At 38.2% G+C, this 16,391-nt stretch overlaps 1 protein-coding gene across 1 annotated transcript in view; it reads left to right on the forward strand.

Annotated features, from left to right (window-relative positions):
* Positions 1-16,391, forward strand: part of LOC140229069 (uncharacterized) — a 69,865-nt gene that overhangs the window by 24,377 nt on the left and 29,097 nt on the right. The window contains exon 4 of the mRNA XM_072309329.1: positions 3,610-3,728. Coding sequence (XP_072165430.1) covers positions 3,610-3,728 — 119 coding nt within the window. The remainder of the gene's footprint in view (positions 1-3,609; positions 3,729-16,391) is intronic.

Consider the following 16,391-nt stretch of genomic DNA (forward strand, 5'->3'; position numbering starts at 1 on the left):
TGATTGGCAAAGATACATTTCTGTAAATGGTATCAATACACAACACTGTGCTGACATTAAATCAAGGTTTACAAGGATTTTGGAGAGTTTACAGTGTGAGGCAAGAGCTATGTTCACTGTCCCATTAAATGAAAACAAATATCACTATTTCTTTATTGCATTTGCAGAATAAGTAGGCCCTACTAAAGTGAAAATGAACTGGGGGTAGCAATACAGTTGAAATTTGCAACTAGCGGAGTTGTATGATATACATGTAGCATAAAGCAAAAGTTGTAGCAAGTGAAAGCAGTGTGATGAATGCAACTAATTTCGGAGAGTACAAGCAGAATTGCATTTAAGCGTTGAGAGAGTCATGATGAAATAATGTTCTGTCGTGAACTCCTGTACAGTTTATATTGATGAGCATTTAATCAATGCCCATAGCTTTCCAGTCATATCATTTTGTTACATGATGCTTATTTGCTGTGTTTACAAAAACATGCAAAAATAAAAATAAAAAAAGACTGAAAACACATTTTATTGTTTTTAAAAATGTATATTTTCAACTATGCCGACAACATGTAAAGGATATTATGTGTGTACAAAGAAGTATTTATCAACACACGTCCAGGAACCAATTTTGTTTCATTAAAGGGATGGTACAGTATTGGTGGAGATGAGAATTGGGCTTTTAACTTTTTGCGAGATACCAAGAAAACACTTATGATATAGTACAGAACATACCATTTCAAGAGGAATTGAAAGTCTATATGATGAAAATTGGATTTGGAATAACTGAAACATCCAAAAACAAAGTAAAACAAAGCAGTCGTAATGAAGTGTGGGTCCCACACTTTATTAGAATGGCTCTTTTTTGGATGTCTCGGCCATTTCAAAACCAATTTTCATCAAATAAACGTTGAATTCCTCATAGAATTACATGTTCTTTCATATTTCGTAAGAGGTTTCTCATTATCTCATCAAAAATTGTTAGAAACTTGAAGTTAGGTCCCAACCAGAACTGTATGATCCCTTTAACGCCTTATCCTACAGAGAAGAGAATATGATACATGGTTGTATGTTAGTGATGTTGTTGCCCATGCTATACACGTAGAAGGTTATCTTGCAGGGCATGGCAAGTACTATTGTAGTGATATCTGTCTCCTGATTGAGCACGTTGGTGCTGAGTATCTAATACACCCAATACATTATCACTGACATGTGCTGTCAGACGTGTAAACTCCTTTCTAAACAATTGAACACCACCCCACCCCCCCCCCCTTGTACAAATGTATGCAGGTACATGTAGGTGGGTTTCTTTTACCCTGCCATTTGACATATGAACCAGTGCTTTTCCATTTTTCTACTTCCGTTGAATTTTACTGAGTTATTCAATTTTCAATTTTTCAGTTGAATTACTTCAGCTGACTATGTCCCTTTGTGCACTTTGCATATCCTCCAGTGTCGAAAAAACCCTGATCTATAAGTGTTCATGTGCATGGTTATAAACACTCTCACGACCCACCACATGCAGGCAGTACCCTGACAATTTTTGTACCAGACTTCCTGAAATGAAGAAGTCATGAGATTTGAAGTTTGAACACCATCTTATAAAGTTTATGACCAATATTAATGACCTGATGCATAGTATTGTTGTTTATGACATTGCAAAATGCTTTAGGTGAATTCAAACACTGATCAATCAATGCCCCCCCCCCCCCCATGATATTATTAAAATTCTGTGTTAAGGTATTAAATTAAAGTTATTAAGTTAAATTATTAAAGTTCTGTGTCTAATAAAAAAGAAATATTTTGTTCACCATTTCTTATCTTTCTTTCTTTTTTGCCTTCTCCCTTTTTTCTTTCTGTTTCTGCCTGTGCCCTTGCTTTTCTGTCACATTCTGCCACTTAATTTGCTCTCGTTCTTTACCCATTCCTTCTTTCATTAACTCCAATTTCTTTTCTCTGTGTAACTCTGACCTTTTACAACTGTCGCTGTTTGAGCACATTCCTATGTTCCTGTTCGAAATGTCCCATTGTTGTCTGTCCTTGCATCCTCTCCTTTTTTTTTTCCACTGTCACATCTTGTCCATATGTCCCCTCAAACTTTCCTTTGATTTTATCTGCCATTTTCTGTCCCTGCTTGCCCCATGTCCCTTCCTTTCCATTGTCCCTGCCTCTCCTTGTCCCTGTCTGTCCCTTGTCGCTGCTGTACCTTTGTCCTTGCCATGCCTTGTCCCTGTCTGCTCCCATTCCTTCCCTACCTTTGTCCCTGCTACACCTTGTCCATCTGTCCCTCATCTCTTCCTTACCTTTGTCGATGCCTCTCCTTATCCCGGTTTGCCCCATGTCCCTTCCTTACCATTGTCCCTGCCTCTCCTTGTCCCTGTCTGTCCTTTGTCCCTGCTGTACCTTTGTCCTTGCCATGCCTTGTCCCTGTCTGCTCCCATTCCTTCCCTACCTTTGTCCCTGCTACGCCTTGTCCATCTGTCCCTCATCTCTTCCTTACCTTTGTCGATGCCTCTCCTTATCCCGGTTTGCCCCATGTCCCTTCCTTACCATTGTCCCTGCCTCTCCTTGTCCCTGTCTGTCCTTTGTCCCTGCTGTACCTTTGTCCTTGCCATGCCTTGTCCCTATCTGCTCCCATTACTTCCCTACCTTTGTCCCTGCTACACCTTGTCCATCTGTCCCTCATCTCTTCCTTACCTTTGTCTATGCCTCTCCTTATCCCTGTCTCTGCCTTGTCCCTTCCTTTCCCTTGTTCATGTTACGCCTTGTCCCGACACCTTTTCCATTTCTGTCTTTTGTCCCTGCATCTCCTTGTCTCTGTTCCCTCCTTACCTTTGCCCCTGCCTGTCCCATGTCTGCCCCTGTACCTTTGTCCTTGCTTCCCCTTGTCCCTGTCTGTCCCCTGTCCTGTCCTCACCTTTGTCCCTGCCTCTCCTTGTCCGTGCCACCCCTTGTTCCTGTTGCTTTTTTACCTTTATCCCTGCCTCCCCTTGTCCCTGTCTATCTCTGTCCCTTTTTCACCTTTGCCCCTGCCTCTCCTTGTCCCTGTCTGTCCCCTGTCCTTTCCTTACCTTTGTCCTTGCCTCCCCTTGTCCCTGTCTGTCCCTGCCCCTTCTTTACATTTGTCACTGCTTCTCTTTGTCCCTTCCTGTTCTTGTCCCTGTGACACCATGTCCCTGTCTGTCCCCTGTCCCGTCCTTACCTTTGTCCCTGTCTGTCCTTGTCCCTTCTTTACATTTGTCCCTGCCTCTCTTTGTCCCTTCCTTTTCTTGTCCCTGTGACACCATGTCCCCATCTGTCCTGTCCCTTCCATTCCTTTGTCCCCATTTCTCTCCTGTCCCTCCTTTACCTTTGTCCCTTCCTTTTCTTGTCCCTGTGACACCTTGTCCCTGCCTCTCTTTTCCCATATCTCTTCACTGTCCTTTCCTTCCCCTTGTCCCTGTCTGATATCTATCCCAACCATCTCTCTGGTTCTACCATTCTCCTACTACCTGCCCCTTTCCTCCTTTTTTTTTCTCTCTTATGTTGTCATCAATATCATCCTCACCACCTTCTACCATTTGAGTGATCATCCTCTGACTCTTGTACCTTTTTTTCGATTCATCCGTCTGGTTTGAGCAGGTGAATCTTCTGGCCAGACTGGAACAGGTCCTGGAGTACTGTGCGTGTCGCCTTGGAGCCAAGATCATCTCCCTGGAAGTGTTGCTCCTCCTCTCTGTCGTCCTCGACCCAAACGCCAGGTATGCCTGCTATGTATCAACACACAAATCAACTGACAGTGACAGTCGTGCGGGCGTGCCTTGAATGCAAGGGGGTGGAATGTTGCTGAGACAATAGAGGGGACAATGATGTAGAGATGTGACGACAATGGGCATACTTTTGTTCCAAATATAAAGAAATATCCCTAGATTTTTGTCTTGAGATGCTAGAAGGTATCTCTGAAAAGATGAAATGACTTTACAATGTTGACCTCACCTAGCAAATGGATTAGGAATTTATGAGAACAAATTAGTTGTGTGTATATGTGTTATGTGTGTGTGTGTGTGTGTGTGTTGCATGTAGTGTACTGACTAATTGTAAGGGATGACACCATGAGGAGTCAATAGTCATTGACATGGTCAATGTCTTCACCCTTGCATCTGCTCACCACACTGAATCAATTGAGCATTCTCCTTGTGATTTCCCCGTTCTGTCCCTCTTTTGACATTTTGGTGATATTCATCCATGAGAAAGCCATCATGGACTTCAACTCCTGAGTGGAAGTAAACTCAAGAATAGAATCAGTCATCATCTAAACTTAAAGGGGTTGTACAGTTCTGGTTGAGGTGAAGATTTAGCTTTTAACATTTTACGAGATATTCAGAAACCACTCTATGAGATGTCAAAGAGCATGAAATTGTAAGGGGTATCAAAAGTTTATTTGATGAAAATCGGTTTCGGAATGGCTGAGATATTCAAAAAGAAGGTATCACAAAGAGATCGACTTTTATTATTATCACTTTTTCGGATATATCAGCCATTTGAAACCCAATTTTCATCAAATAAACGTTGAATCCTTCTTAAAATTACATGCTCTCTCATATTTCATAAAACGTTTCTCATTATCTCACTTATAAATGTTATAAACCTGAATCCTCACCTCAACCAGTACTGTACAGTCCCTTTAATAGTTCTTGATTTGTGTGGGCCATCACTTTGGATGCGGAGAGAAATGGGTTGATTCTGGTCAATTCTGGTCAGAGAGGATTACTGACTGTAGTCTTTAACAAGTATACAACCACTGTATTCAACCTACAGTGTAAATAAAGGGTAGGGCAATTCCGTGAAAAATGTTACCCGAGGGTGGAAAAATGAAAATCAAGAAACAACTTTGTTTTACCCTGGAAAGTATTCAGGAAGGGTCATATCAAACTGATATGGTTGAAAAATTTGGTACATTTTGGAAAAAATGTAATTTTTTAGGTATTGAAATTGTGTGTTTTTTCTAAGACATTGCAGAAAAATTCAGTATAATTTGCATGTAAATTCTTCTGAAGTAGAAATTTTCCCTATAGAATGACTTTCAGGCAAACATTTTTATGCTATGATAAAGCTGATGACTCATTTTAACATCATCCTCCTTGGTATCGAAAGAAAATAATTCTTTCTTAAAAGATGAGCATTTCAATTTTTTGAATTTCCACCTCTTTCAAAGCGTAATGTCCGTAACATTTTAGATGTAAAAGTTCTTGTAACACACTGTGTTTTGGTCTAATTTTGTTCTAAATTCAAATGCAAAGCTAAAGTGTGATATCACACAACATATCCACACAGTTTTTCGGGAACCTGCATAATTCCTTTTAAAAAGCGTTACGGACATTACATAACCAATGCGTTACGGACATTACACATTTGTGGCAAAAGTATTAGCTGCATATGATTATTAGGAATAGCTTGGATTCTACCCTACAATATTGATATCTGTCACAATGAATGCCCTAGCCCTTGCTGAAAATTGATTTGGGACTTTACTCAGCAACAAGTGCAGTGTTTCAACAAGGTTTTGACTAATCTGCATTCCTCTACAATCTTATTTCTTATGTCTACTCATTTCTCCCATGAAATACGTGTACATGGATGCAAGCTATCTTTATACAGCAACAGCATATCAAGTTGAGTAATTATACTATGATGGCAAGAATGCATGTTAAAACATTGTTAAAGAAGAGAAACAGTCAAAAACAACTCTGGACAAGGCCTTTTACACAATGTACATCTATGGTTAGTTGTGGTCTGACTTGTCTGTTAAGGAAATACAGTCCAACCTCAAGTTCTAACCATGTTGTGAACGGTAGCCATTTGGATAAAATGATATTGCTGGATAAGGGAGATATGCTCACGCATGACATTTGTAAGCAAATTGTGTAAGATATTATTTATTGACTATTCAATATTATAATTTACATGAAAATTTCATGTTTTATTATTCAATAATGTGGAAATCAAATGGAATGTGAATGAAATACACTTCCTCATTATTCCTTCTAGCAACAGTATTTTGGTTGTTAGAAATATAATGTTGTACCATAGCGATTAACATTTATGTCCTGAATCACAATTACCTTGTAAAGAATAAAAAAGTGATATCTACTTTTAGTCATATTTTGCACCGAATTATGCAAAAAAAATAATAATAATGTGCCAGTCCATATCTGGATAATAGAGCAATCCAGAAAAGTGATTGCTGGCTAACTGAGATTGGACTTTAAGTAATGAGGATAGTCCATTGATTATGAAATTTCTGAAAAGACAAGGATCCATGAATATTTCTTTGAGTGTAGTGAAGGAGAGCCATTTTTAGAACAGGATGGAATCATTAGTATTAGACCCTCTCCAACAATTGGTCAAGAACACCTTTCTTGCTTCCAAGGTGATTGATTTGGAAGCAGAATAAACAATATTCTCCAAAACAGACTTTTCTGACCCTGGAAAAGACTGTTGTACTTCAACAAACTGTTGGGGAAAAAAGAAAGTAAAACTAAACATTCATTGTGTAAAAATACATACTGAGCATTTGTTGAACCATTATTTTATTATGCATTAGTTTTGATTAAAATAAAAGTTGTTTATTCTCCCAGAGTTAAGCTCAGTGATGGCTATGTAGATGTGAATAAAAAGTGTAATGTCCGTAACATTTTTTTAAAATTACATTTTGAGTAATTAAAAGTTTGAATATCATAATAGAAAGTCAAAAGGCTGATCTATATGTTATAAATAGATCATAACTTTATTACAGGCATTGAATAAGTTGATTAAATTCCAATATGATAGAAAAGTCAACAAATTGTTAAAGTAGGGGTCCATACTGACCAAATAGTCTTCAAATTGGCAACTCCTGGAATAAAAGATCTCCTGAAAGGGCTATAGTAGCATTGTCCAATGTGTATTGATTACCATCCAAGTGAAAAGGATAAAAAATATTAATACTTGTGACTCCTGCCACTTAATGAAAGTGGACAAATCTGTAATGTCCGTAACGCTTAGAATGTAATGTCCGTAACACCACAATTATGGCTGTAGGAGGTACATGTGCCATCTGTTTCACTAAATTTGATTTTATTTTCTTTAAACATTTCTTTACCTTTCAATTTATTCCTACATTGGTCTAATTATGTGCTTAAACTCACAGACTTTTCAATGATTGTATAGGCATGCAAAAAGTCATGTCCAAAAAATGTAATGTCCGTAACGGCCAACATTTTATGCAGTAAGTGCCATACGATGTGGTGAAATGGATTGAAATTTTCACTGTTAATGATTTAGCCTCATATGTGAGTGATTCCACAGTATGTGTTCAGAATGAAAATATTTTGTTATCTTAATGACCTTTTGAAGTTGCAAATTTTGTCTGAAATGTAATGTCCGTAACGCTGGAACTGCCCGGTAGTCTTTAACAAGTATACAACCACTGTATTCAACCTACAGTGTAAATAAAGGCAACATCAACCCCTCCTGCTAACAGCTAGGGAAGATTTTGGAGAAATAAGTGACTGGGGCTACATTGTAGTCTCCATTTTTGCAATGTACTGTAGTACCATAGAGCAAAGTTTTATGTAACTGTTAGATTACTTGTACGGGGAAAATGTGGTTCTGTTCAATCCCCCATGTGTCAGATATGAGAAAGATATGACCGAGGTTTTGTGTCATGAATACACGATATGCCTGAGAAGCTATTGTACTCCATTTATTAAACAACATAGTTGCATATATATCCATTAGTTCATCATTTTTCATATAGGTAATTCTTTTAATGGATATATCAGATATCACAACAATAGATCAATTATCATAATTAATGCAGTGCAGTGGTAATAACTGTAACCTTGAAACATGCACTGTTAGAAAATATCCCAAGCATTTGAAGAACTGAAAGAAATTAAATGATATATATCTTTTCTCATGGTATGATTTGTCAGTCATAATATGTCAGTTGTTTCAGCCAACATTTGCAAAACATGTCAATCTGTTTTTGTTTTTTATATGATTTTGAAACCAGAAAGTGTCAAAGGGCACAGTCATAAGAAAATATGTGAATTTATTCAATGCAGAATTTTTTAAGAAACCTTACTTGGGAAATTTTAAAGGGATAGTACAGTATTGGTGGAGGTGAGAATTGGGCTTTTAACTTTTTGCGAGATACCAAGAAAACGCTTATGATATAGTACAGAGCATACCATCTTAAGAGGAATACAAAGTTTATTTGAAGAAAATCGGGTTTGGAATGACTGAAACATCCAAAAACAAGGTTAAACAAAGCAACCGTAATAAAGTGTGGGTCCCACACTTTATTAATATCGCTCTTTTTTGGATATCTCAGCCATTTCAAAACCAATTTTCATCAAATAAACATTGAATTCCTCATAGAATTACATGCTCTTTCATATTTCATAAGAGTTTCTCATTATCTCACCAAAAAATGTTAGAAACCTGAAATTAGGTCTCAACCAAAACTATACGATCCCTTTAATCTCAATTGATAATTTATGCAAGATTTTTTTTTTTTTTTTTCAATGAAAGTTCATGGTGTCTTCACAGGTTGATATTAGTATGCAAGTTTATTGAACTTTTTACAATACTTTTATTCTTCAAGTAGAAGCAAAAGAGAGCCAAACTGTAAACAGCATGGACAGGAAAAAGGATTGAGTCAAGTGTGACTGTTTCTTGTGTCTTTCTCACATCTCCAGCAGTGTCAATGCAATGCTATTCTTATGCCCACGACCATCTGCAGATTTAATTGCAATGCTATTCTGAGTCCTTCCAGGAAGGCAGGGCTGCTGTTTACTTCTGAAGCCCACACAATTTTGATTTGCTAGGGAACACAACTTGCCTTCCTTTTTATTGCGATGTCATCCTCTGATTTCTTGCAATGCATGTTGCATTTTATTTAAAAAAAAGTTAAGCACAAATGTTCCAATGATCAAAGGATGTCATTTTAATTTTTCATCTTTTCTGTAGAACTAATTGTAGACATTTTTATGTCCTCCCTATCTTTATATATGATGGTATAGTTTACTGTATATGCCATATATTTCGTGTGTCTAAATTTTCGCGAATTGGCACTTCCTAACAATTTCGTGAGTGGTTAAATTCGCTGTCATGGAGTCCTGTCTGAACGGAGAAATGTATACGCGTACGTTTACTTTCATATCGGCATTAGAGTCAATATTTTCATGTGTTTTTAATTTCACAAATAGCAGCTGACTCGCGAAATTCGCGAAAATAAAAACCTCGCGAAATATTCGGCGTATACAGTAATCTCTCCAGAGTATTCTGTAGCAGAAACTGTAGCAGTGTTGCATGTATTAATAGCGTGCTGATCCAAACTATTTTCCTGGCAAGGGATATCTGCACCGTGCAAAGAATGATGAACATTTTTTCTTTTTTTCTTTTTTTTTTTAGCGGGGGAGGGTAGATTTTGTATAAAAGATGTTGTTGCCAATTGTGTTTCACAACTACATTGTGACTTGGAGCACATTTGCACTGATGTCATTGACATCCTGCCAAGGAAGCTACCCTGCACATCCATGGCAATGATATGTTATGACCCCTTCCCCCCCCCCCCCCACATACACACAAGAAGTATTGAACACTTTTCTGCCACCCCCCCCCCCCCCCTTGGGTGAGGTGTCCAGGGGGGCATTTCATGAAGGAACTTGTCAGATAAAATATCTGACAAGTCATTTATATCCGACAAGTTTTGAGAAATTCTTTAGTCTGATTGGCTGATTTCTCTGAACTTGTTGGATATAATTGACTTGTTGGACATTTTATCCGACAAGTTCCTTCATGAAACGCCCCCTGATGAATATATGGCGATATCCAGTATAGACACTAACATGCAAATACCCATGCATAAAGTTCATTGGCCTGACTATAAGATTTGGTTTTGGTAAGTTGGATGTGGTTTTGCTCATTCCTGCATGGAAAGTTTTCGACATAAGATGAAAAAAAAATGAAATTCGAAGATGTTTAAAGTTTGTTTTTTTGCTTGTTTTTTTTTTTTTCCCTCACTGGGATACCGGTATTAATTATTCTCTTTCATCAATATCGCCACGAAATGTGATATATTCTCTGATGCCAAGATACATTCAGCCTTCTACCTCTGTGTGAAAAAAACAAAACAAAACAAAACAAACAGACATCAGGTGGTATAGCATCTCGAGAACTGCTTGCAATAGAAAGCTGTTTATGGCTAATGGCAGGAAATTAGCAGTATTTGTCGGGAATCCATCCCGCAGCATGTGTAGAGCTAGAAGGTTGTTACTGCTTTGCTACTCAGCATCCTTCTGCTAGTATTAAGCTAGCAAAATGTACATATACATGTTTACACTTTGTCATCCACCAATATGTGTATGTATGTGTAGCATAAAATTCTATGTTTTTTTTTTTCCTCTCTCTCTCTCTCTCTCTCTCTTTGTCAGATCGCAAGGAGATAATTTTAGGGCTCTTAAAGAATTAGGTCAAAGTGCATTACCTATAGATGCCATCGAGCTGGAATGGCTAGGTAATTATGTTGATAGTGTGAGGCCGTGGGGAGCTGTATTTTGGAATGACGCAAGTGTGATGGTTTGTGCACACAAATAATGGAGCATGTAGTCTCAATGAAAACATTGTGTGCCTCTGGGTAAGGTCCAGGGAAAACATTATTTTTCCTGCCTGGTGATGATGTATATTTACATTGTCATTATTCCAATGATATCGTTAATTTTTATCATACAGAATTGTGGTTTTAATTGTCCTGTTTGATTCACATAGACCTATACACTTAGTCCCCAATTAGTCTCTTATGGCAGAAAGGAATTTAAGGCTCGTTTGTCTTGAAGTTGTACATCATATCACTAGCAGTAGAATGGCAAATCTCCAGGCAGGAACAATACAAGGTGTTTGCTTGCCATCATCGAGTATACATTTGCCATTGGCCATAATGACTATTCTTTGCATCGAGAAAGTCTGGGCAAAAATTTCCGAGGTATACTGAAAAAGATTTTGGCTGGAAGAATTCTCGTATCCGTCTATTCAAGCAAACAAACAAACAAACCTCCCCACCCCCACCCCCCCCCCCCCAAAAAAAAAAATCTAAAATCAAAACAAAAAAAACCCTCAAAACATCCAGCAAAGTGGAAACGTCAAGAAAGGAATCGTGTCATGTTTTTAGCAGCCAGATTCCCCAAAGCTGCCGATAGGATTAATGGATTTTCATGATGCGTGCTTTCAAAAGTAGATTCGGAAGAACGGTATGATGATAGCAGTGTGGCAATATCTTTTGTTTTGTTCAAACAGACTTGTTTCTCCATTATGGAGACTAATTGACTTAATCATATTGCATCTTCCTTTCTGTTTTTCAATGCTACCATTGTCTGGCCTAATCGTCCTCCCTGTATGAATATTCCCGTGGAACTCTCGATATCCGTCGACTCAGATGCTGGCAGTCCTTTGAAAGGGAATGATTTTGTGGCCGTGAGAATTAGCATGCATCCCTCTCTATCGCCATGACAACAGGGCAGCAGAATTGACGTGTTGGTTTTAGATACAAACCATAGATGTAGACTGATTGCCCTGAGCATGGTGCAAATGGTCGCAGTAGGATAGCGCAATTAGGCCTAGAGTGGATGCACCCCGACCGACCAACATTGATCTCCATATCTGTGCGAAACCGATAGCAGCGATAGGGGTTGGATCCCCAATGCCCTTATGTCGTGTATAAAAGACATTCTCTTCAGAACCCTTGAGATGAAAGGAAAAGAGAGCAATAGAAAGATGATGATGCTGAAGAGAGTGATTAGAATAAGATGTCAAAAGTACACTCTTTTTATAGTCTTCACTGGCATCCCCCCCCCTTACTATCTTGTATTAAAGTTAGTGAAGAAATGTGCAGATGTCATGACGATTGTTTGATTCATTCATTGATTCTATTTCTGCATTTCTTCATAATGATTAGAGATACCTTGTATTACAGTTTTTATCTGCAGTGACAAGCAATACTTTTGAATGAGTAGTTTATAACAATTTTTATGTCCTCCCGTGTATACTTTGAGGAATTTGCAGAATTGCTTGAAATGAGCACGGCATGATTTCTCTTTCAGATTGGTAGAGGATTAGACAGGACTACAACTCGGTCTTAATCGTTGAAAGAGGTATACTCATAACTTAATACTGTGCATCAGAGGGACATTCACCATCTCCTGCCCCCTGATGACCCCCCCCCCCCCATACACACACACACACACACACACACACACACACACACACACACACACACACATACACACAGTAGACTGAACAATTCAGTGCATATCAAGCATACTTTTACCAACCATCATATCATACAGCTGTAATTTGTGGTTTCTTGTATATAGTAGGATTCACTGATGGAGACATGCACTTTGTTGTTGAGATCTTTGTATTCCGATATTAGAGTTCTTCTTTTGAAGACTTTCAGGTCTGCAATTTCGAGGAAACATTTTAACATCTCTACGCAGGCACTTCACTGAATTAGTCATTTGTGGGTCCAGCAAATGGCAAATATCACGTAAATTACCCGGAATATTTTTCCTCTCCCGAGGGAGCGCCGTGACGTCTCTCAGCCGAACATTTCAATGCGCCGTGGATGAGTCACATGGCAATAGACTGAGAAATGGGTCAGGTAATGTCGAGGCTGCAGGTCATAGGCCTTTCGGAGGCACGACTCTCTCTCACGAGTCTGGAGACTCCATCAGAGCATGGGTGAAGAAAGCTCGTCGCCATGAAATCTGCTTGGCCGTGTCTAATTCTGCCCGTGCGATATTATCAATATGAGCGATATCTGCGATTGTTGTGCCACAAGCGTGCGAAGGTTTAGCCTGAATTTAGCAGAAGAACCTGTGTGATAGTGGATATACAACTTTTTTTGTTTGGGGGAAAAAAACCCCAAGAAGTTATGGAGAATAAATCTGAAACTTTTCATGAATTAACCAGGTGAACGTTAATTACAGTGTAAATAAATTAGATAAATGCATAGCCATGACAGCTGTTGCCTCTTATTCGGCCTCATAAAATCCCTGTTCCGTCCCACCTTCAAAATAGCTGCTCATGCTTTTCACAGGGTAGTGTATCCTAATTGCCTGCCTGTTACGTAGATTGACATACATTACAAATTGCCTTCTCCGTGAAAGTTAAGATGGCTTTCTCATAGCTCGATTGCATCTTTATCAAATCTTCATGCAAATGCCATGATGAATGCTAAATGTATTTCCTGCTGAACTTCCAATTTATGCACTGGGCCATTTGCGAGCACTCGGTACTGACAAAACATTGTGCACACAAAGGAAATGTAAAACCCCTGAAAAATGAGAAGCTCAGATTTGCCATTATTCATTCATTGGCAGAGCCCGTCTTCTCTCACCCATCTTGGATATCCATAAACTACTTGTGGAAATTCAGGAGAGAAATGAATTATTCTCATTTGTAATTTAAATGTCATGTGTCATTTCGTGTGTACTGCTCATTTTGTTTCATACGGGATGTTCATCTTACTTTAATCGACAGAGCTACTATTTACCGTAGCGTGTCGGTCCATTTTCGAATACTGTGAACCCATAAATGAAACCAGATTAGGCCAGCTGCGAACAGACTGTAAACAGCACGTAATGTATGGCCTTGTTCATATCCAAATGAGCATTAACAAGAGAAAAAAAAAGCTAAAAGGAAGAAACTAAAAATCAAACTAAATCACTGCCCTCTAGGCCAATCTGCCTGTTACTTCTCTTACAGTCGATGTCATTTGCTCTGCTAGTCCAAAAATACCCTGCTGTTTACGTGCAACCATGTACCACCTTGGTCACCTTGTCCTTTTTCTTTTTTCTTCCTCTTGTTATAATATTTTCTTGTCTCTTCTTAGGAAAAGGATGAGGTTGGCATATGAGCAGTTTGCGTGTTTCCAGGGTATCAGTTGCCATGGCAGTTTTCCAACATTGATGTCACGGCATTTCCATCGTCCACTAAACCTTGTATGTTGCGGATGATATAACTCTCAGACACGTGTATGCTTGCACGATCTGGGCACTGATTTTGAATAGTGATGTTCGAAAAGATAGGATGCAGTATGCTCATGTATGTATCTGAAGAAGATGTAGATATAGTGAGCCGGATATCATTGTAAGAATGCCATATTGATTGTAAATGTGAACTGCAATTATATTTATTTCTTGTTCTTCTTTTTTACCTAGTAGAATACTTCTATTGACTATTTGCTTTATTTTTATCAACCATTTAGAGGGAAAACTGGAACTACTTTTGGGGAGATCAAATGTTTTTTATGTTTAAACATAGAAGGAATGCCTCATGAGAATAGTCTTGGTCATTTATGCTGTGATGTAATATGCATGAAAATTGTCATATTACTCTGTATACAAAACATAGTTTTCTGTTAATGTACTCGCAGAAGTTTATACATTGCCTCTTTTTATCTATCTTGAAGTATATGTGGATAGACGTCATGTCTAGCATGTACTGTATCTAAAGTCAGTTTACATAGAAATATATCTTGTATAATGCTATGGGACTTTCCATCATGAAAACAAAAAGGAAACATAAGGCTTAATAAGAGATACTGTACCAGGGACAGTAAGGTCATGTAGTTAAGATGACACTTGCCAGGTATCCAACCAACAAAGGCCATCCAGGAAATGCCACATGGTGCCCAGTAAATACTGCACAGTAGATGACTTTAGGAGTTATTATATCATGCACTTGTAATATGAGTATGATTCAGCAAAATGTTGAGATGTTTGTTGATAGTGTTTTTTATGACTACAACACTTAACATCTATTTAAGACTTCAAAAGCCATGTTTGTATCGGTCCCAGACTTACAATTGTATCAAGCTGCAATTTTTCCACTGTGAAGCAAAATTTATGGGATGAACATAACATGTGACTGTGCAACATTCTGTATGGTGCATTTGCAGTGGGTAGAGTGGGGTTTGCTCAGATTAAAGTGGTGATAGGGGAAGTGATAATCGCCTTTAAGATTCATCATGCCCAGGCATTATGCCTTAATGGAAATTGGGAATGTCTGAAAGCCAGGCTAAAATGTCCTCGCCAGCTCTTAGACACGGAGTGCAGCATGTAATAGGTGGATGTTGAGTGAATAGTGTTAACCCTCGTCAAGTTTTGGCCATTCCAATCTTGATGACTGTCCGTATCAGTTTCTCAGATGTAATCACGCGAGCAAGGTGGACTGTCCAGTATCTATTAGGCCCGAGTTAAAGACCGAGGCAGGGTTGTTTTGTTTTGTTGAACGGTGGTTTGTTTGGTATTTGTTTGTTTTTAGGTGGCTAAGCAATAGTTTACTTCTGTTTGCTGTCTTATGAAATTGACTAAAATCATAATCTTGTTATATACATTTTTTTTTTTCCAGTCATGATTTAGCAGGGTTAGTCTGATAACATACTTAGAGGGGGAAAAACCCACAAACATATGATGCATTGTGAAATTTGCAATTTACAAGTGTATACAATACAGGGAGAACAATGCATAACCTGTCATTGGTATGAAACACTATGAAAATTATTATAACCACCTTTTTAATGCTTGCTCTAATATGTGTTGCCGGTATAGGCCACCCTGTAGTGCATGAGACATAAAGTGCTCACTGCACAGTAAATCATTAAAGGTTGATATGAGAAATATGCCACTTTTGGTGCATCTTAACAAATGAACAAGCAAAAATGGCAAGACCTTTAAACTAAGCAAAAAAACATTAAGACCCGGGTAGCTGTGCCTACAGTGTATTTAATACAACTGTCCTGTGTGGGGATTTTTTCATGCCTGTTTGAATATTCAATGAATTCTGCAAACACCTTGATATGCGTTCTAGACTCCCAGTGCTAATAAATGTTAGGTGAGGCCAGACTCCTATAACTGCATTCACAACAAGTTTAAAGGGATGGTACAAGTTTTGGTTGAGACCTGGCTTCAGGTTTCTAACTAGATTTGATGAGATTTATAATGAGAAACCTCTTGTAAAATTTGAAAGAGCATACAACTCCAAGAGGAATTCAGTGTTTATTTGATGAAAATTGGTTTTGAAATGGCTGAGATATCAAAAAAAAAAAAATCCTAATATCAAAAGGGTTACCTACCTTTTATTAGGATCACTTTGTTTTTCTTTGTTTCTGGACATCTTAGCCATTTCAAAACCGATTTTCATCAAATAAACTTTGAATTCTTTTTAAAATGGTACTATGCTCTGTAACATTTCGTGAGTGGTTTCATGGTATCTCACAACAATCCTCATCTTCACCAGTAATGTACTATCCCTTTGATAATCATGGCAGGCGGTATGGGCTGGCAAAAATTTTGTGAGACTAACTTACCCTCCACAAT

The sequence above is a fragment of the Diadema setosum genome, chromosome 5, assembly GCF_964275005.1.
Source record: "Diadema setosum chromosome 5, eeDiaSeto1, whole genome shotgun sequence".
Lineage (NCBI taxonomy): Eukaryota > Metazoa > Echinodermata > Echinoidea > Diadematoida > Diadematidae > Diadema > Diadema setosum.